Source organism: Sminthopsis crassicaudata, chromosome 3 (assembly GCF_048593235.1).
Source record: "Sminthopsis crassicaudata isolate SCR6 chromosome 3, ASM4859323v1, whole genome shotgun sequence".
Classification (NCBI taxonomy): Eukaryota; Metazoa; Chordata; class Mammalia; order Dasyuromorphia; family Dasyuridae; genus Sminthopsis; species Sminthopsis crassicaudata.
The window spans coordinates 599,221,567-599,242,218 of record NC_133619.1 but is presented as its reverse complement, the minus strand read 5'-3'; the positions used below and the strand labels follow the sequence as shown (position 1 = coordinate 599,242,218).

The window sequence follows — 20,652 nt, the reverse complement described above, 5'->3', positions numbered from 1 at the left end:
AATATGTTAAAGTGTAAATTAAATACAATAGATGTATACATGTCCAAACATGTATTTTGTTGTACAAAAAGAATCAGACTTTGAAATAGTGTACAATTAGCCTGTGAAGGAAATCCAAAATGCAGGTGGACAAAAATAGAGGGATTAGAAATTCTATGTAGTGGTTCATAGTCACCTCCCAGAGTTCTTTTGCTGGGTGTAGCTGGTTCAGTTCATTACTGCTCTATTGGAACTGATTTGCTTCATCTCATTGTTGAAAAAGGCCATGTCCATCAGAATTGATCATCATATAGTATTGTTGTTGAAGTATATAATGATCTCCTGGTCCTGCTCATTTCACTCAGCATCAGTTCATGTAAGTCTCTCCAGGCCTTTCTGAAATTTTCCTGTTGGTCATTTCTTTACAGAACATTAATATTCCATAATATTCATATACCACAATTTATTCAGCCATTCTCCAATTGATGGGCATCCACTTAGTTTCCAGTTTCTGGCCACTACAAAGAGGGCTGCCACAAACATTCTTGCACATACAGGTCCCTTTCCCTTCTTTAAAATCTCTTTGTTTTCCCTCAATATTAACAATATTTTACTGTCACTTCTGATTGTTTAAATATATTTTTCTAGGTTTCTCTTTATTCTTAGATTAGCATTTCAAAATTCCTGGTATTTTCATCAGAAATACTTTGAAATACTTGTGATTCCTTTTAAGCTCTATTTTTCCTTCTACAGGATTATATTTAACTTTACAGAATAGGTCATTCTGGTTGTAAGACTATCTTTTGTCTTTTGGAAAACTTCTGCCCTAATCTTAACTTGTACGATTTGAAAACAAATGTTCTCTCTGAAATTAACTAATTCTTTAAATATGAGTATGTACAATATACACATACCAGAAAGTTTGGGACTCTCCAAGTTACCTGTTTAAGAGTATATTGATTAATAAAATTTTATTTTTATAAGACTATAAGCTCCCTGGAATCAGATTTATTTCTGACCTTTATAGGCCCAGTCCCACAGCATAATGTCTTAAACACTTATTGGTTGAATTCAATTGCTGTTTAATTCAAAGCAAGATCTTAATATATACAGGTGCTAGAAATTCCAAGACAAAGATGCTGATTTTATCACAATGTGGACATATATGTTTACTATTTAGCTCATATTTATGTAGCAGTTTACAAAGCACTTTTCTCAAACAATCTTGTAAAGTAGGCAATGATAGCATTGTGATTCCTACTTCCAAAATGAGGAAACTGAGGCTGCCTAATTTGGTCACTTTTGTCATCTTGTCACAATGTCATTTTGTAGGCTGAAAGCACAATGGAGATGTGAACCAAGATCTTTAGATCTCAAACAAATGTACAACATATATTTAATAACTGGCTGCCAAAACATATGTTAACCCATTTCTCTCCTTTACCTTTTAATCTGCACACTGCCACTGTGGGGCAGAAGAAAAGGAAGACTTTATCAAAATAGATCATACAAGTTTTCACCTGATTAGGCAACTAATTAAGATTGTAAAACTCTAGCTGATCTGATTAAAATCATCTGTTTTATTCCACTCCTAATACTACAAGGAGGTATAGATCTTCTATTTGAGTCTTTTCTGGATGGTGGATTTGGCGACAGGCTTTTTCTGGATCTCCTGCATGGGTGCCTACTTTCTAGAGAACATTTGCTAGAAGCAACTTAATGCATTGTGGAGTCTGCACACTTGCATTCAAAACTTGGCTCTGATACTGACACACATGTGATCCTGACTAAGTCACCTAATCTTTTATGGGCCTCAGTTTTCTCCTTTGTAAAATGAGGGGCTGAAATTAAATGATCTCTACTTTTAAATCTATGATCTTCGTTTGAATTCCTCATCAGTAAAATTCTTATATTCATATGCTTGAAAAGTCTGAATGTGAATGAAGGGAAAATAATTCCAAATGGAAGCATTCTAATATTTTGAAATTCATTTGCTTCATGTAATCAATGATACAATTTAAATAACAAACTGGGTAACTATTGTCAGACATTGTGTTGCCATTATGAACAGAAACAGAAATGTATGTCACATAACATTTGTCATGGGAGTATCAGGAGCTTCACAATACATTTGAGAAGAAATGCAAGATATTTAATTCATGAATATAGTGTGGCCACCTGCACCTAGAATACAATTATGCTTTCCAGGGATGTTTTATTATTGGTAACCTACAAAATGAGACATCACCTTTCAATTTGAGATAAGCAGTTTTACTGTTAAAATCTGCTCTCTCCAAAGACCTATACAAATATCATGTAAATACAAATTTGGGGCTGTGTGTCATATATGGAAAGTCTACATCAAAAGTGAAAATAAATTATAGCTCATATGAGGTAAGAAAAAATGGAGTTGGCTGCTCAAAAAAAATTCTATGTACAGATCTTGTAATCCATTTCTCAGAGATTCCAATAATATTGAAAAAGCTACAATCTGTATTGTATGATGATGGAAAATGACAATGGCCTATTGGAGGACCAGCTGAGCAAATTTCAGAATCTCATCACCAGAAGGTTGGCCAACAAATGATGAAGACCTTGTTTAGGTAGAAGTGGGATTAAAGGAACTCTAAAGTTACATGTGCAGACTCGAAATTCCATATACATCCTATGAGAAATGGGGGCTGGAAGCTTGAGAAGAAAGCTGACACAAAGGCTAAGTGACATGAATTTAGACAGAACACCCTAGTTACACAGATTACATAGACTTCTTGGAATGCTTGAAAGGTGGCACCAGCTGGTACAGAGAGGGCTAGACTCATCTCCAGGAGAGATCTGGATTCCCTGGACATCCCATTTAACCTCCTCAAACTGCAAACTTTAGTTTCCTCAGCTGTCAAAAGAGCCATCTCACAGGCTTTCATGTGGTTCAAATAAGACAATGCATGTGAAGTAGCATGGAAATCTTAACATGCCATGGGAATATCATAGCAAAGATACTCTCTGCTGCTACAACTTTATGGCATTACCCTATTCTGCTCTCATTGCATGCAAATAATTTGGGATCTAGTATTTCTTCTGGAACTGTGTCCATCTCACCTCTCTGACTGGACCACCCAGCCACCTGAGGAGTACCCTGCTGAGGAGGAAACTTCTCTTGGAACAGGAGACAGGACATCCCTCACTTAGGAAGATGTGGGCTCACCTGCCATCTTTGACATGTATGGGTTATGTGACCCTGGGAAGTCACTTACCCTCTCGAAGCCCCAGGCAACTCTCTAAGACTAGAAGTTGCAGAACAGGTGTCGATCTGCATTGGTGGAGGACGTTCCTCACCAGGAGTTCCCCTACACCAATAAAATCAGAGGTTGGAACCAAAAAAAAAGTTCTCAGAATGAATTTACTTTAAGAGGACATATGCCCATATGTGTAAACAAAATTCAAGAGAGGGAAACAGATACAAAGAAATAATAATTCTATATTAGACTTTTTAGAAAGATAATGTTCAGTAACAGAGAAAATCAAAGAAACAACTCACAGGCAGAGTCAGGATTTATTGATCTTGATCTTCCAAGGACAATAATGAATAGGATAAACTCAGAACAGGGGAGGTCTGGACAAGGAACTTTGGAGTAGAGATCTTCTAGACTCACCTCTGATGTCTATCGCTGAAAAGGGAAGCACCAACAACAACGTGGGGAGGGGGTCTAACTACAGCTCAACCATGCCAACAGAAAAGAAAATCATCTGAGAGAAGATTAGCATACTGGAAACCAATGACACACCCAAGAACTGGCCTTCATTCTGCAGAGAATGACCATCTAGCACCCTGGAAACCACAGGGGCAACCAACAACACAGTACCAGGGCTTTCAGAAGGGTTGGTGAAGGTTCTGCCCAGAACGCCATGGACCTCCCCTTCCAGGCACCTGCTTGGACACTTCATCAGCCTTTGTTGGATTCTCTCTCACATACCCAGATGACACTTGGTTTCTGCTTAGGAAACAGTTTGTTTTTAGGAAGTGAATGGAGGAGGCAAGAACAGACCCATGCATGTCCTCCTGCTTTAGGGTTCAGAAATAGAAAGCACAAACAATATGGGCAACTCCTATGCAAGCTTGGATGCTTGCAGCCTATCTTTCTCTGTGAAGAACAAGGGAGCCAGGAATGGTAGTAGAGAGAAGAAAGGAGAAGTAAACAAAGGTCAGCCAGGTACTTGGTTCCATGAGCAAGAAGTAAAGAAATTTCACAGGTGAGGATTAATCAATTGAGAATAATGTAAATACATTGACTGATTTCTCCTTTGAATTAGATGAAACTAGGTGACTAATCAAACTTGTGGCATGAATAAAAGTCTAAAATCAAGATGAACAAAATGAACATCCAGCTAAACAATCTCATTTAATCCATAAAGAAAGCTGGTGAGTATTTTGCCTGCCCATAGGAGTATATGAATTATATACAGGGCAATCTCATTCTACTCATGAGACACTCAATTTTCAATACTGCAAATGAACTTATCTTTTTACTTTTCTTTCTTGTTTTTCTCTTGTCCTTCAAAATGCTTCCTGATTAGATAGAGGGAACCCTGACTGACAGTTCCAAAAGTAGGGATGTAGGGAGTCAGAGGAAGAAAGACAAACAGATGGCCATCCTCCACTCCTTTCTCTGAGTTTCAAAAAGAAAACAAGTGGGCCAGACCAGAAGATCACAGAGGACCCTTCCAGGTCTAAAAGTACTGCTTCCATGATTTCCAAAGTGTACTTCTCATCCCGAGTTCTAGGGCTCATTTCCAGCCACTTACAGGGCAGGTTTTACATACAAGCAGATCATTATGCAATAGCATCAGGCATGGGAAAAGGCCCCCTATTTAAAAACAAATGTTTTCTTAGGTACTGCTAAATTTCTAAAGTTTACTACTGTTGTTCCAGGCTTTCTTAGGAGGAGAAAAAGATATAAAATAAATAAAATAAAATAAACCTCCCTACTCCCTGCTAATTTTCTTTAAGGGATTCTGAATTCTTCTCCAAACCTGTTATCTCCATCTGGAAAAAAGTTGGATTAAAAAAAAATGAATAAAACAATGGAGACACGATGTTTGTGTACTGGTATTTGGCTTGTTCAAAACCGTTTTCTACAAGCTCTGGAATAAGAAGATTTCTACGTCTATCTGTTGAAGACAATGGACCTCTGGCATCATGAAGTCCTGTCAATACCAGCATTTCTCTCTATATATTCCTACACCAACTTATGGTTTCCAAAGCATTTTCACTTACAAATATTTTCTCATTTAATCATCATAAGAGCCTTGCCTCTTGGAAGATCAGGTAGTATTTTCTCCTTTTTTATAGATCAAAGCTTATTAAACTATGGGTCACAACTCCCATTGTGGGGGTCATGGAAAAATTTAGCAAAATTAAAGGTATCAAATATTCCACTTAATTCTTTATGTAAAAATAAGCAAGCACATCCATCTCCTTTGCATGCAAATTTGCTTTCATTTTTAATAAATGATAATATCATATATACAAAGAATTATTTAAAAATAAATTTCTTCATGATTTATTAAATGTTTGATCTGGATATTTATTTTATATACTTACATACCAGGGGTTATGTAAAAGTTTCTCAGCCAAAAAGGGGTCACATGTAGAAAAAGTTAAAGAAGCCCTGCTATGAATGAGTTCAAAGACTATAGAGTGCAACAGAAAAAGCTGGCCTAGATGTTAGGGAAACCAAGAGTCAAACCCTATCTCTTAGTGACTGTGGAACCCTGGGCAAGACCCATGATCTCTTAAGAGGCTCAGGGGACTAATAAGCTACAGAAAAGGTGCTCACTGATTTTGGTAAAGTGAAGTGTTAGTAGGAGCCATTTCTCTATGTTGCCAAAACAATGGAGTTGGGCTATCTCAAAAAGGAAAGGGGAAAAAACCTAAACCATGAGTAGCCTGAGGCTCAAATGACTTCCTTAATTTACCCCAAGGCTCATCCAACTGGCAAGGGTCAGAACTGGGAATGGAAGCCAGGCCTTTAGATCCCAACCTGGGGCTTCTTATATCAAGCCAGACCACCTCTTTTCTGAAGACCTGGCATCTTAACAGTACAACTTCATGGTCTTTGCATCATTACATATCAATATCCTATCATAAGTAAATCTAACTAACTGTATACATAAAAAAGTACTTCATTTACAGAGGAGATGGTAGCTGAAGGGCCAGAAAAAACTGACTTACACTCTCAGAAGAGCAATAAATATTCTCCTGTAATACCATTATTGATAACTGAAAATTCATATCAGAAGGAATTCTTTAAATTACTAAGACAATCATACCATGTGTCCAAAAGACATTTGAGTAAATTTCTTTTTAAAGCCAATGAATTATTACATATGTAAGGAAGAATCATCGAGCACTGGGTCACTACTTACAGGTGGACAGACAAATGTGCAGTGTCAACTGTGAGAATGCCAAACTCAGTTTGGGGGCTTTCCAGAAACAGAAATGGGAGAGGTCACAAGTCTGCAGGGGGATTCGGAGTGGGGATGGGGGACCCGGCATGATCTGAATATTACTAATGCTTGGGAGAGAGCAAACGGATTTGCCCTTGATGGCTTAGATTCCCAAAGTACTCTGTACATGTTCTTCTTTGCACTTCTCAACAATTCTTGCCTGAGGTAGGGAGGTAAAGTCCTATCATGCTCATTTTGCAAATGAAGAAACAGAAGTGCAGTAAGACTAACATTTACTGAAGGTCATACATCTAATGATATGAGTGGGATTTGAACTTGGTCTTTTTGACCCCCTATCCTTGTGCTATGTCGCCTGGGCTAGAATTAGCTTGTAGGCCTCTGATTCTGTGCATTCTAAATCCAAATGCTTAGCAAGTATATCACTGGTCAAAACAGTGTCAGACAAAAGACCATCAGATTTAGTTTTGATGCAAAATAATTACCAATATTATAGGAAATATAATTCAATACAAATATCCCATTCAGTAGTTGGCATAATCTGTGTATGTGGGAGCCAGTGCATTCATTTAAAAGTTTAACCACCAAAGGAACTGAGCAGTTTCTAAGTGAAATCTGTCTTATAATTCCCCTTGGGTCAAAACTGACCTAAAGTTCAAAATTTGGTAACAGGAAAAAATATAGTGGTTTGAATTTCATTATTATGACAGTACAAACATAGTCTCACATAGTTATGATAACTCTATACTACATACATAGCTAACTATGTAACCTTAGGCCATCTCCTAAATTATTTTTAAAGTCCCCTCATATTTAATATTTTATGCTTTATTTAATGTTTACCTATGTATGCATTTAACATTCTAAGATTCTGATATAGCATTGTACATCCATCACTTGTTATAACTTTTTGTTCTCAAAAATAGAAAACTTTCTTTGTTTTAGTGGGGAGAAATAGCATTATGGCCAAGTTCAGAAGCTTCAGACTACAGGAAGCATTCCTACTTAGAAAGAACCCATTAGAAGCTGGTGAAATTCAAAGAAAGGTTCATATCTGAATGCTGCTATGCCACCTCAGAAGTTGGCAAGTCACACAAAATACTCACCTTAACAGTGCCATCATCACTGCCAGTGCAGACTAGCTGGGGGCCTCTCCTGGCAGGGTAACAGGAATTCACAAAAGAAGTGTGTCCCTTCAGCCTCTTAATTCTCTCTCCGGTCTCACTATCCCACACAGCAACAGTCTTATCTGTGGAAGCTGAGAAGAGCATGCTGAACAGTAGAGGACAAGAAAGAGAAGAAAAAAAAAAAGAGAGAGAAAAAGTTTTAGGTTAAAAAAAGACACTAAATACTTTTATTCTATCCATTTGCCATTACCTGTAAAGCAAGTATAATAAATCATACAAGTGGTTAAAATACAATAAACTGCTATGTAGCAACTAGTCTGAAAAAGACCAAGGGGTAAATGGAACCTAAGCTTAACAAGTCAACAATATGAGAAAGCAGCTTTGAAATATAATGTCATTTTGGCTACAGAAGAGATGTAGAGTGTTTAGCACTGGAAGGCAGTAATTCAGCTGTATTCTGTCCTTAGATAACAGGACTAGGTTCAGTTATAGGTTATATATTTGAGGAAAAATATTGATAATTTAGCAAGCATCCAGACAATAACTAGATTGGTAAATGGATATGATAAAATAGAAAAAGCAATGGCTTTTGGAGGAAGAGATCTTGGGTTCAAAACCTACTGTTTGATGCTCTGTCATCTTGGACTAGTCGACTCTCTTTCATTGCCTCATTTGGACCAGATAGCCTTTGAGGATCCTTCTCACACTGTATTCCTAGTCCTAGGCCAGGAATTATTTATATAGTATAAAACTTGAAAGAGATAGGATGGGAGGACATGACAGTAAAAGTTTCCAGAGCTGTCACGTAAAAAAGGGACTAGATGGCTCTTCAGGTTCACGTTCAAGTTTTAATTCTACTTCTTACTACCTCTATGCCCTCAGTAGGATTTCAGTTTCCACATCTTAAAAATGCTGGACAAGTTCACCAAGATTTCTTTTAGCTCTAAACCCTATGATTTTTTGGATTAATCCTACTATGTATTATATATAATTATCACATATAATTTTCCTACTATGGATTAAGTTTTGTAATGTTGCAAAATTTGATACAATGCCTACTTTGAATAGGATCATTTGGAGAACTTAAATATTAGGAAGGAAAACTTTTGGATTCTGAATAGGGTATTTTTCATTATCCTGGTAAATGCCTCAAATGAGCATTTATTCTGTTCAATCAATGTCAAAATTTGGTAGATCATTAAATAAAATTATTTTCAAATCATCATATCTGTCATAGAGTTATATGCTGAAGTGTGTGTGGGGAAGACTCCTTACATAACCTTTAAGGTAGCCTTTTTTTCCCACTATGTTAAATACTTTAACAAAAAAGTCAACATATTCTGTGATGTTAACACCTCAGATTTTCATGAAGGATTACAGTAGCTGATATCTTTTCATTTGCTATTTTAGGTGCAAGCACTATTTGTGATCTATTCTATTTTTTAAAAAACCTCCTTTGAAATACCCAGGAAAAACTTCTCCCTGAATGCCTTTCAACTGTAGTGCATCCAGCACAGGAGGCTGTGACTTTGGTCTAGTTTAGGCACTCACTTTGACAGCATCTTGCTAAATGCCTTCACTACCTCTTCATACATCAAGCTAACTAGAGGTATTAAATGAGGTGCTATGAGTCTAAATGTAATAACTCCACCATCATGGCCCTTGAGAGACTGTTGTTTAAAAAAAAAAAAAAAAAGGCAAATAACTCCCAGTTTGTGCGGCTGTTGGCCTCTCTTTTCTGATTTTATCAAATGCTCTTGGGACCATGTGAAAGTTGGATTTCATAGAAAGATCTCTACGGGGATTTTTCTTTCTTCAATCCTCTTCAATGTTTTGTGATGTGACACAGTTCATACTATTCTATGATTCTTCTTCATAATATTTTACAAAAAAAAGCTTTAGGTCTAAGTTGCCTTTGTCAAGTTTACTGGCAGTCCAGGTAGTTTCTGGGCTCCTTTGCTCTTTTCCTTGAAGCAACTATTCTCCATTAAATGTCTTTTTCCAAAGGGGGCAAGAGGCAGAGAAGGGATGTTTGTTTACACAGGTCAGGATGGAGTCACTATAACTGCTACATTGTCTTCTCTTGAGTTTGATTTCTCCTCATGTGATATTTATTTTAACTGTTCCTCAAATCAGCTGATAACCTATGTTGACAATTACCAATAACAGATTCTGAAATGATCGTCACTTTCTATCTATTAAAACATAGTCCATTTTATTTTTTTAACAAATACTATCAGACAACTAGATGGTGAACAGAGCACACGCCCTGGAGCCTGGAGGATCTGAGTCCAATCCAGCTTCAGACACTTAACCCTTAATTAGTTGTGTGATACTGGGCAAATCACTTAAACTGCCTGGGAGAGGGGGAGGGGAAACACCAAACAACAATGCTATCCTGCACTTTACTTGTTCTCAAATAAAGCAGACAAAGTTTACTTTTATACTACAACTTGCATTTTTAGCTACTTGAATTCGTTGATCTCAAGTCATCTTTCCCACAAAGTCTGTACCGTCTACCTCTATGCCTACAATTTAAAGAGAAATTAAAGAACAAGACATACTATTCTTTGCAAATGAAATTGGAGATGCAATGATATAATCATTTTATTAGATATATAAATATTTAATTATGTATACTATAGTCTGTCTGCTTAAGTTCAAAGCAAGCAAAATGAAATAACCAGTATTATTGTATGAAGTGATATTTCTTCTCAGTCTCGGGAATACAACGTCACCAGTTCTGATCAGATTATAAAGGAGAACCTGTAAATCATAGTGATCTCACTTGATTGCACCTCCTTTTTGTCTTTTAGTTTCATTCAAAATAAGTGTCAATATGGGTTTGGATCAACTAATCATGTTGTGTTTATGGGAATCATAGGACAGAGACAACACGGTTAAACTAAAGTTTATAAAAGATCTAAAAAGGATGGAGTTCTTAGTATCCTTTCAACTACTTTCTGTCAATCTGTTATAATAATTACACATATGAAAGGGAGTTGCACAGTACAAGTCTATTTTTATTTTTGTTTTATGGACAGCTCTTGGCCAAAAAGGAATAAATCTTTCATCTTGTGGCCAATAGTGTATTGATGAGTAATTCTACCAATCAAGCTGATCCTTGGAGCATAAGTATATAACTCAGAATCAATATTATTCTGGAGGCCTTTCCAGCTGGAGAAAATCTGGCAGAGCTTATAATTCACTGACACATCCCTCAAGATTCTAAGACGCCCTTGCACATCAAGATGGGAGAAGAACTTTTGTGAAAATTAAGTATCAGTAGGAAAAATAATGGTAGAGGCTAAAACGCTGACCCAGTATATTGTGAGGCTTAAAAAGGTTCCAAAAGTGTAAAAATGGATATACATTTTCTATATATCACAGTTCCCTGATTGGGCAGTTGGGAATGATGTCTTTAAAGCTGTGTTCTACTGGGTTTTGCAGGGGTGAAAGTTGAGAACTGTCTTTGCATGTATTTTGAAAAATAAAAAGCTAATGTTATTAATAAGCAATCATTCAAAATAAATAAATGCAGCTGTTTTCCAGAGTATCATTTTGTGTTTTAGCTTATTGTGACATGCAAGAAAAGAGCAACAGATTTGGACAATAGGGTCTCTTGTACATTAGACTCACAATGAGCTACCAAGAAGGGATGAGAAGAGTCAGTATTAAATAAGCAATCATTCTTATAACACCAACACTTACCTCCCATCTGTGTTATAATGCAACTCCATGACTGCCCCGCTGTGTCCTTTCAGGGTGGCATAGTTATCACAATCACCATACACATTCCACAACACTGTGAAGTAAACAGAGGAGTGTCTGCAAACTCAAGAGGCTGAGCTCTGAGCCCTGAGTCCTGCCCCCTGCCCCCTCCCCGTGGAGCTGGGGACTCTCAGCTATCAGAACCCAGTTATGGATGAGTCAGAGGATCCTAGGGGCACCTGTGGCTGGAGGAAATGCAGATATATTCTAATCCTCTACTTCCTGCCTTCCACCTTCTGACATCATTTTTTCCAGCACCAATATCCCCAACCAGGAGACAGGACTTCTTGGGCAAAGTCTGTTGCCATCTCATTTTGGAGAATTCCCACTGCTTAAAGGAATGAAGTAAACAGATCAGCTTTCTCTTCAGTATATTCTGAAATTGAAGCTAGTGATCTTCCCCTTATCTGGGGATCATCTTAAGCCTTCAGCTAAACGCCCACAAAATGCTTAACGTCACTCTCAGGCATTTCTCTGTACCTTTCCCCACTTCTATGTTCATCCTATCTAATGGTGGTATTCTCCACTCATTATCAATAATACCTAATTTTTTTCCTTACTACACAAAACACTCCCTTATCCACAAAAACTCTCTTGAAAACAAAACAAATTTTTTTTTTTTTTTTTTAAAGAATACAGCAAATCACTCAGTAATTTTACTGGTCCTGAAGACAATAAGTCAATAGAGTTTACTGAATGTTGGGGGTGGAGCTAAGAGAGATATTATGACTGAACTGCTGCTTTAGGAAAATCACCTGACTGGCTGAATGGAGGCAGGATTGGAGTGGGGAGAGACTTGAGGCAGTCAGACCTAAAAGCAGCTATTGCAATACTCCTAGCATGAGATGATAAGGGCCTGCACTACAGGGGTAACAGTGTCAGAGAAGAAAAAAGGCATGTTCAAGAGATGTTGTAAAGAGGGGAAAGGCAGGTTTTGGAGACAGCTTGGATGGGAGAGGAAGTGCCAGACAGGGTGAGAGATGATGAGGAATTCATCATCTAGGTTGTAGGTTATACACCTGAAGGATTGAGAGGAAAAATATTGCCTTTACAGTGACAGGGAAGTAGAAGCAGAGTTTAGGGGGAAAGATAATGACTTCTGTTTTAGTCACATTGGGTTTAAGATGTCAAATGAACATCCTGTGCAAAATGTCTGAAAGGCAGCTGGAGATGCAAGACTACAGGTCGTCAGAGAGATTGGGGCAAAATAAGTAGATTTGAGAATCAACATAATGAAATCCATGAGCGCTGATAAGATTACCATGTGAATTAGTATAGAAGAGAAGAGGGCTCAGTCCAGAACCCTGTGAGTTGCCTATAGTTAGAGAGCTTGATCTGGAAGAAAACCCAGCAAAAAAGACAGGAGTGGTGAGATAGGTAGGAGGGGAACCAATAAAAAACTCAGGGAGAAAGGAGTAGCAAGGAGGAGTGTCAGAGACTGCAGAGTGAGCAAAGAAAATGAGAACTGAGAAGAGGCCACTGGATTTGGCGGCGGGCAAGTTTCAGTGGAATAATAAGTCAGCAGTCAGACTGTAAGAGGTTAAGAAGATAGAAAGTAGAAGCATCTATTTTAGATGCCTTTTTAATGAGCTTTCCTAGAAAAGTTAAAAGACATAGTGAATGATAATAGTTAACAAGGATGGAAAGATCAAGTGAGGATTTTTTCAGGATAGAGGAGACGGGTATGTTTGTAGGTCAGAAGGAATGAACCAGCAGACAGGGAGAGATTGAAAATAAGTGAAAGATCAGAGATGACAGAAGGGACAATTTGTTGGAAGAGACAGGATAGAATGGGGATTGCTCAAACAAGCAGAGGGGTTAGCCTTGGTAAGAAATAAAGTCACTTCATCATGGGAGACTGTGTGAAAGGAGGAGGTAGTAGCAGAAGGCATCTTTATTTTGAATATATATTGCTCTCTCTCTTTCCTTAATAAAATGAAAGCTGGAAGGAAACAAAATTCTAGCAAGCTTCCTATCTAACTTCATCAGATATCCTCTAAGAAAGATCTGATGATTTCAGTGCATTGCCAGGCTCAAAGGTATGACACAACAGTCAAAAAAAAAAAAAAAAAAAAAACAAACTTAAGTTGTCCTAAAATGCATAGTCATAGTCTCCATAATAAGGACTAAGTTGTGCACAATACAATGTTCTTGTCAGAGCACATGTGATAAGGGTCAGCTTGGGTACCACATTTTTTTTTTTTTTTTTTTTTTTGCAGAGGCATTTGGGATTAAGTGACCTGCCCAGGGTCACACAGCTAGGAAGTGTTAAGAGTCTGAGACCAGATTTGAACTCAGGTCCTCCTGATTTCAGAGCTGATGCTCCATCCACTGCGCACACAGAACACATCTATTCCTTTTCTTCTCTAAATTTAAATCCCCAGTTCTTTCATTTGACTTTTTATAATAAAAGCTTCAGCTCTTTTCACCATTCTGTTTGCTTTTCTGAATGTATTCTAGATCTTAACACATGTTCTTCTCAGAATGTGGTACCCAGGGAAGCTGGGTGGCAACTTAGTCCTTAGAAGGTTCCCTCCCTTCTCCCCCAGCTCTATACAGAGAACTATGAGTGCTGCACCTGCATACAAAGTCAGAACCAGATCATTCCTTAACTCCCTCTATAAGACACAAAATTACCATGTCGAGGATATGAAGCACCATTCTTCTCTAACTTTTCCTTATAAATTTATCTCCCTGTTACTAGTTTTTTGCTAACATCTTTTGAAACTTAGCCTGCTTTAATTGTCATCACAATTACGATAAACTTTGCCCCTGAACTTGGAGATGAGTCTGAGCATGCAAATTCTTTTGAGATACCTCCCAAAGCTAGTCTGGTATCTCAACATTTTTGGGGTCCCCTTGAGCACCAACAGCAACTTAGCTACCTTCCCTTCTCTGCTTTTTGATTCTCCCTTCTCTTTCTTACTTTCTCTTCTCACTTTTTTTCCCTCTCCCCCTTTCCCTTTTGTATATCTCTCCCTCTCTGCTTTTATTTGTTTAGACACATGTACATGCACACACACATATGTTGATGCTTAAAGGTAAAGTATAAAAGGAAATATATAAACATCTTACAGATGAGCCGGTCAAATCCCGCAGATGCTAAGGTGGATCCATTGGGGTGGAACTTGCTACAATACACTTCCCCTTCATGTCCTGAGAGCAGCATAATAGGAGCCTGAAGGGAGGAACATCTTGGAGGACCCTAAACACACAAGAGAAACACACAGATTAGTGGCCCTGTCCATGGATTTAAAGAGAAGTTGAATGGTTGATTGTTTTAAGGGGAAAGGAGAGGAGGGAATGAAGAAGGAAGAAGGGGACAGGTCAAGAAAAAAAAAGGTCACTAAAAAAGTACTTAAAAATTTTTTTTAACATCAAATAGACAAACACAAATTTCATCCCAAATTAACAGAAGCCTAAATCACAACTAACTATGTATCAAAACTACTGTGTCTTTCTTATTTTATTTTCAGTCTTCATTATCTCCAGGAAAAGTGAGTCAATCAATAAGAACTTAGTAAGTGATGGAGAATACACAAAAAGGCAAAAAACATAATTCAGTCCTCAAGAAGTTTATGTCCTAATGGGTGAGATGATATGCGAATTACCTTCTATATACAGAACAAATACAGAGCACTGAGAGGCAATTCATAGGAAAGAAAATAGCAATGAGAGGATTGTAGGGAAAACATGGAAGGGCCTCCTGCAGAAGGTGTGGTCTGGCCTGTATTGAAGAAATGCACAAGGAACAGAGGAGGAAGGAAAATGGGTTAGACAGAGGGAACAAGGAAGTTAATGGTAAAGATTCAGATGATGAGCTGGACAGCAAGGAAGCTGGTATCATTGGACCATAGAGTAAAAATTGAGGAGACAGAAGGGGAGTAGATTGGGAAGGGCTTTAAATGCTAAATAAGAATGTTTTCCAGAATATGTTGATCAGAGTGTGTGTGATAGACATACACCCACACATACACAGTGACAAAGAGAAAAGAGACACAGATAGAGGATAGAGAGACCAGACTCCACAAGTAACTCAATTTAAATAACCTGTTAAATCATTAAATGCAGAGAGTTAACCACCGTCCTGGCAACCTCATAGGACTGCTATGCCAATGAGATAAAAATATGTCAGATTATTTTGAAAATTTTGGCTACAGTAGCTTCCTAGAGATAGGAACATATAACGTGCACAGATAAATTAGTTCAATTTCATATTGCAGGGTGTAGGGGAAATGAAGGAGAGGAGGGGGTGGCACTAACAACTGGTGATGCTGGGATTCTAAAGAAGCAGGGAAGAATTTCATGGCAGATACATTTAAGATGAAGGAAAACAGAGATTATGAAAGGGAGAAACAAGGAAGGTGTACGCTCTAGGAATGGGTGACAGAATGGGCCACATCTGGTGATTCAGCACAGCTGGAAGATAGCATGGCCCAAAGTAGCAGAATAACAAAAATCACTAACATTTTATAGACCATACCTCACCAATATTATCTCATTTGACTCTCACAACAATCTAGTAAGGAAAGTACTATTGGTATTATCCTCATTTTTTAGGTGAAAAAAACAGGTCAGTGATTTATCCACAGTCCCAGAGCTAGCAAGAAATGAGGCTGAGATTCCACCTCATATCCCAGCTGGCTCTAGTCCAGCACACTTTCCATCATGCCACATTGCCTTTAATTAATAAATTAAACTATGGCAAGAAACTCTGGCGAGCTCCATATAGAGAAGCAATGGATAATGCATTTGGAATGCTGCACTTTGGCAGAGATGACGTACCAACCCTAATAATGAAAAATTGTTTTTCATTATATGAGATTACTATGGGAGAGAGCAGTAGATTATTAGAGAGACAGATGTTTTGAAAAGGTATTAATAAAGTTAAAAAAAATTAAGGACACTAGGAATACATTGTGGAGGGATGAATTTGTATTTTATCTGTGAGGCAAGAGGAAGCCACTGAAGGGTTTTGTGCAAGGGAATGACATGGTCAGAAATATGCCTTGGGTGTACTTTGGCAGTTATATGAGAAGGGATTGGAATGTAAAAAGCCTGGAAACAAGGAGGCTGTTAGAAGGCTACTCTAATAGTCTACAATACCAAAATGACAAGGACCTGAAAGAAGATGCTAACATTCCCCCCCAAAATGAAAAGAATGGCACAAACGTGAGAGACATTTTGGGAAACTTAGCTTTGATAAGACTTAGCAACTGAAATATAGGAAAGTTAGAAATCAAGGATGACTCTAAGGTTATAAACCTGAATGATTAAGAGGAAACAAAAATAGGATATTTTGAGGAGGGTTGTATTTAGGAGATGTTGAGTTCCATTTTATGGGTATTCGAGATACTAAGGGGACATTAAGATACCTGGCAGATCTGCTGGGCTGGGACTGGAGACTTGGTAAGACATTAGGGTTAATTATATAGATGGGAGTGTCCCCTGCATGAAAATGATAATTGAATCTATGCTGATTGGATAAGATTACTAATCTAGCAAGAAGAGAATCAAAGATCAGGCTTTGGGGAACACCAAAATTTAAGGAACTACAAATTGATAAAGCAGCAAAAAAGATATGTCATGAAGGGGATTAGATCCCTGTATCAATTAAGGAGTAACCACAGAAAAAGCATGGTCCAATGGAGTCAATGGAGTTGGAGACAGGAAGATCTAGATTTAAACCTCTACTTCTGATACTAATTGTATGGCCTTTAGGCAAACCACTTAATTTCTCTGAGGCTCAGTTTACTCTTTGTAAATGATCCTACAGCCCTACACAAAAGGGAGCTTTGTCCATAGAGATGAAGCCATATTTTTGAAGTATGAAAGGGGTACCTAAGGTATAACCAAAACCTTACTTAATGAAAAGTCTCACAAATTCCACTCCCAAAAAATCAATCAATAAGCATGAAGTATGTATCTTGCAACTATGCTTTATTATAGCTGAGGTAACATGCCTTTAAAGTTACTCTTTCCCCACAGTAACTCTATATAGTGGAGAAATGACATTATTATCCCCATTTCATAGACAAAAAAAAATCTGGAGGCTCAGAGTTGAAGAAAGACCTCATCATCTGCACCGACAAAGAGCACTAGGATATATACAGCGCTACAGGACAAATACATCGGTGTGTATAAAGTTATTCAAGGTGTAAAGAAGCAGAATGTTGTTAAGTAGGAAGGTGACCAAGGGATGAGCCCTGGAACTGGAATTAGGATGTGTAGGTTCAAATTCTGCTATATGGGAATCACCTAATGTATCAATTAAGGAGGTGGCCTGGTCCATGTCTCAGGATCTTCCTAGCTCTAAATCATGTGCTCCTAAGTTAAAAGTGCTATGCAGAACATCAGGCATCCAGAGCAGTTCTGTCTTCTTTTGTCCACAGACAGCAGGGGAGCCCCAGTCCAAGGCCCGAAGGTTCATGCTCCACACTACCTTGAACAAATCAGTTTCAGCTTATAACTAAGTATACTTAGTACTTAGCATGATGATGTAATGGTTCTCTAGTTCACACATACACAGTGTGCTGTAATGATGTACTTGTACTAAGAGGTACATAAGGGCTGAGAAGGACTGGAAATGACTCATTCCCTCTTGGACCACCTCATCATGGGAGACAGGGGAAGGAAGAGACAGTGACAGAAGACATATGAGTGACATGAAATGAAGAGGGAAAAGAGTTGTCGATTTTTTTCTGCAAAATGTACTGAGAGAACTGGAGGAAGGGAAGTCACGAGAGGAGTAATAAAAATGTTTGCAAGAGCCATCCCGGAGAGTGGGAGAGTAACTAATTAGGGAGGTGCAAAAGAATTGTCTTGCAGCACTGAAAGCCACTAGAGATTAGGTAACATGGCGTGGTGACCCAGTGAGTAGATTTTGAGATGTTCTCCAGCTTCCCCGAGCAGTCAGGGAGGAGGAGCCACTGTGGAACAAGTTATATAGAAAAAGACTTTTCTGCTTGGTCGCCCTCACTCCCAACTAGCATCAATTGGAAAGATGTAGATTTCAGATGTAGATTTCACCTAATAGAACAACAACAACAAAATCCGAACTTCGAGAACTGGCGTTTGAGAATGGGCAGCATTGGAGACATCGCGCTCTCCCAGGGCCGATGCTGGCTGGTCACTGGTCAGGAGCCCTTCGGGCCTCAAGTGCACCATCAGGACTCGAGGGTTTCGGCCCAGAAAACGTCTTGGCTCACTTTCAGCTCTGACAACCCCCGAGTCCGTCACCTCTCTAAGTCTCGGCTTCCCTCTGTTTAAGATGAGGGCTTTGAAGGTCTGTCTCCGAGGTCCCTTCTACTGCTGACAGAGGAAGAGGAATGGGAGGAGGAAAAGAAGGAGTACAGGGGAAGAGAAGGCGGGAATGGGGGGAACGAGAGAAAGGAAGAGGAGGGAGAAGGGAGGAGACGAGACCTGACAGGACACGACGGGACGGGGCCGGCAGCCCCTCGCCAGGTTACTTACCGCTTGGAGCAGGGCCCCCGGAGGCGGTTGCTGCCCCGCAGCGGGCCCGGTTCCGGCCCCCGGTCCCGCCGCTCCCAACAGCAGTTCATGCCGGGGCCGCTTGAGGGGAACGAGCGGCAGCTCCGGACCTTTCCGCTTGTGTTGCTCGATCATGGCCGCCTTTAGCAGTCCGCGCCGCTCAGTCCACAGGCCGCGCCGGGGGTCTACGGCCCGATTTCCATTGGCTAAAGTTGTCCCCGCCCACCCAGGAACTTCCGCCCAAAACCAGACCAATCAATTTCCGCATGTGCCCCAAAGCCGGGGTCTCCCTTTATTAATTCCTTCTTACATCTTCCTATTGGACAAAAGCCTCTGCCGTCACGAAAAATATCAGACTGTGATTGGTTAATATGTATGAGGGAGGAGCACCAATAAACTTCCTGTGTAGACTACTTTTGTTAACTTTTCCTTCATTCTTCTTATTGGAGGAGAAGGCGGGCTGTCACCTCAAGATTCAGTCTGTGATTGGTCATGGCGTCCGGCTGGAGACAGGTCTTTTTCGAGCGCGCGGTGCCTGATGGACAATAGCTAACGGATTGGCTGTGGGAGAACGGCGGCGTGGGATTGGCTATGCTGCGAGCGCTTCATGGCGGTCTCCTCTTAGATCCTGCGTCTTGCGGGCTCCTGAGTGAGTGTGGGGGGCTGTCGCGGGGACTGCCCGGGGTTGTGGGCGGGTGTCAGTCCGTACGGGGAACTCGGGCTCAAGACTTTATCTCCTGGCTAGAACGGCTTGCTTCCTCCGCAGCCCTGGGAGGCTGTTGGCCCGGGGATCAATCAGTCATGCAACAAGTATTTATTAAGCGCCTGCTGTGTGCCAGGCTCTGAGAATTCAAGTTTGTCAGGGAGGCTCTAGCTTCGTAGAAAAGGTCACCTGCAGAAGCCTGGGTCCTATATTGTAATTGCTTCCCCCCCCCCCCCCATCCCTGACCTTCCCCTTTCTTCAGTCCATCCAGTTGCAAAAGTGACATTCTCAGTATACAGGTCGGACCTCGAGTATTCCCCTCACTTCCCGAAAACTCGGCCCGGGACTCTTTACTGAGTTCCGATTCCGGTTTATGCCCCGGACCTCTCTGGCGGTCGGGCTTGGAAGCCTGTGTTCCCTGAGCATTTATCTTTTTAAATGAACAAATCAAAATACACAAAAATTGCAGAGGACAGAAGCATTTATGAAGAGCCGAGCACTGTGCTGAGCCATTTACAAGTATGACGTCATCCGACTTTCACCTATCCTGCAAGGTAGGTGTGCCATTTTGCAGTTGAGGAAACTGAGGCAAGGCGGAGAGCAAGTGACTTGTGACAGGAAAGAACTCATGCCTTCCTGACTTTGTCTATGAGCTCGTTGTCCTTCCCCTGATACCCAACTCCGTTTTCCCCTATGGCTGTAGAGGGTGACAACACCGCCCCCTGTCCTGCTCTACACTGTTTCCCCTCCCTCCATCCAGGCTGATGTCATCTTTGCAGCATCTCCGATGCAGGCCCTCGTCACCCAGGGAGATTGTACATTTCACCCTGCCTCTTTTTCAGTCCAGAAAGTCAGGAAGGGGAGAGAAGGCTTCTAGGGGAAAGGTCATGAGCCAGGATGCAGGCGAAGCCAGACTGATCCCAGGCCTCACGCCTGCCCCATACAGGCAGCTAGGCAGCCGCAGACATTTAGTACTATGTGATTCTGGACAAATCACTCACCCCAGACAACACTCCGGGACTATAAATCAAAAAGGATTTTTCTAAATGTATCAGTGGAGGGAGTTTCCATAAGAGAGAAACCTATATTGTTAAAACCACAGGTCCATACCAAGAAAAA

The 20,652-nt window shown here is 39.8% G+C and overlaps 2 protein-coding genes across 3 annotated transcripts in view; one reads left to right on the top strand and one right to left on the bottom strand.

Moving 5' to 3' along the window:
- Nucleotides 1-19,107, bottom strand: part of SNRNP40 (small nuclear ribonucleoprotein U5 subunit 40) — a 45,532-nt gene extending 26,425 nt beyond the window's left edge. Inside the window, exons 1-4 of the mRNA XM_074305532.1 lie at nucleotides 18,813-19,107; nucleotides 14,415-14,544; nucleotides 11,280-11,373; nucleotides 7,548-7,713 (exon numbers count right to left, since the gene is read on the bottom strand). Coding sequence (XP_074161633.1) covers nucleotides 7,548-7,713; nucleotides 11,280-11,373; nucleotides 14,415-14,544; nucleotides 18,813-18,965 — 543 coding nt within the window. The 5' untranslated portion in view covers nucleotides 18,966-19,107. The remainder of the gene's footprint in view (nucleotides 1-7,547; nucleotides 7,714-11,279; nucleotides 11,374-14,414; nucleotides 14,545-18,812) is intronic.
- Nucleotides 19,108-19,320: 213 nt separating this feature from the next.
- Nucleotides 19,321-20,652, top strand: part of ZCCHC17 (zinc finger CCHC-type containing 17) — a 47,469-nt gene continuing 46,137 nt past the window's right edge. The window contains exons 1-2 of one of the 2 annotated variants that reach the window (XM_074305528.1): nucleotides 19,395-19,479; nucleotides 20,003-20,087. The gene's annotated coding sequence lies outside the window, so the exon portion shown is untranslated. Of the gene's footprint in view, nucleotides 19,480-20,002; nucleotides 20,088-20,652 lie in introns of both variants that reach the window. The other variant, XM_074305527.1, reaches the window with a different exon arrangement.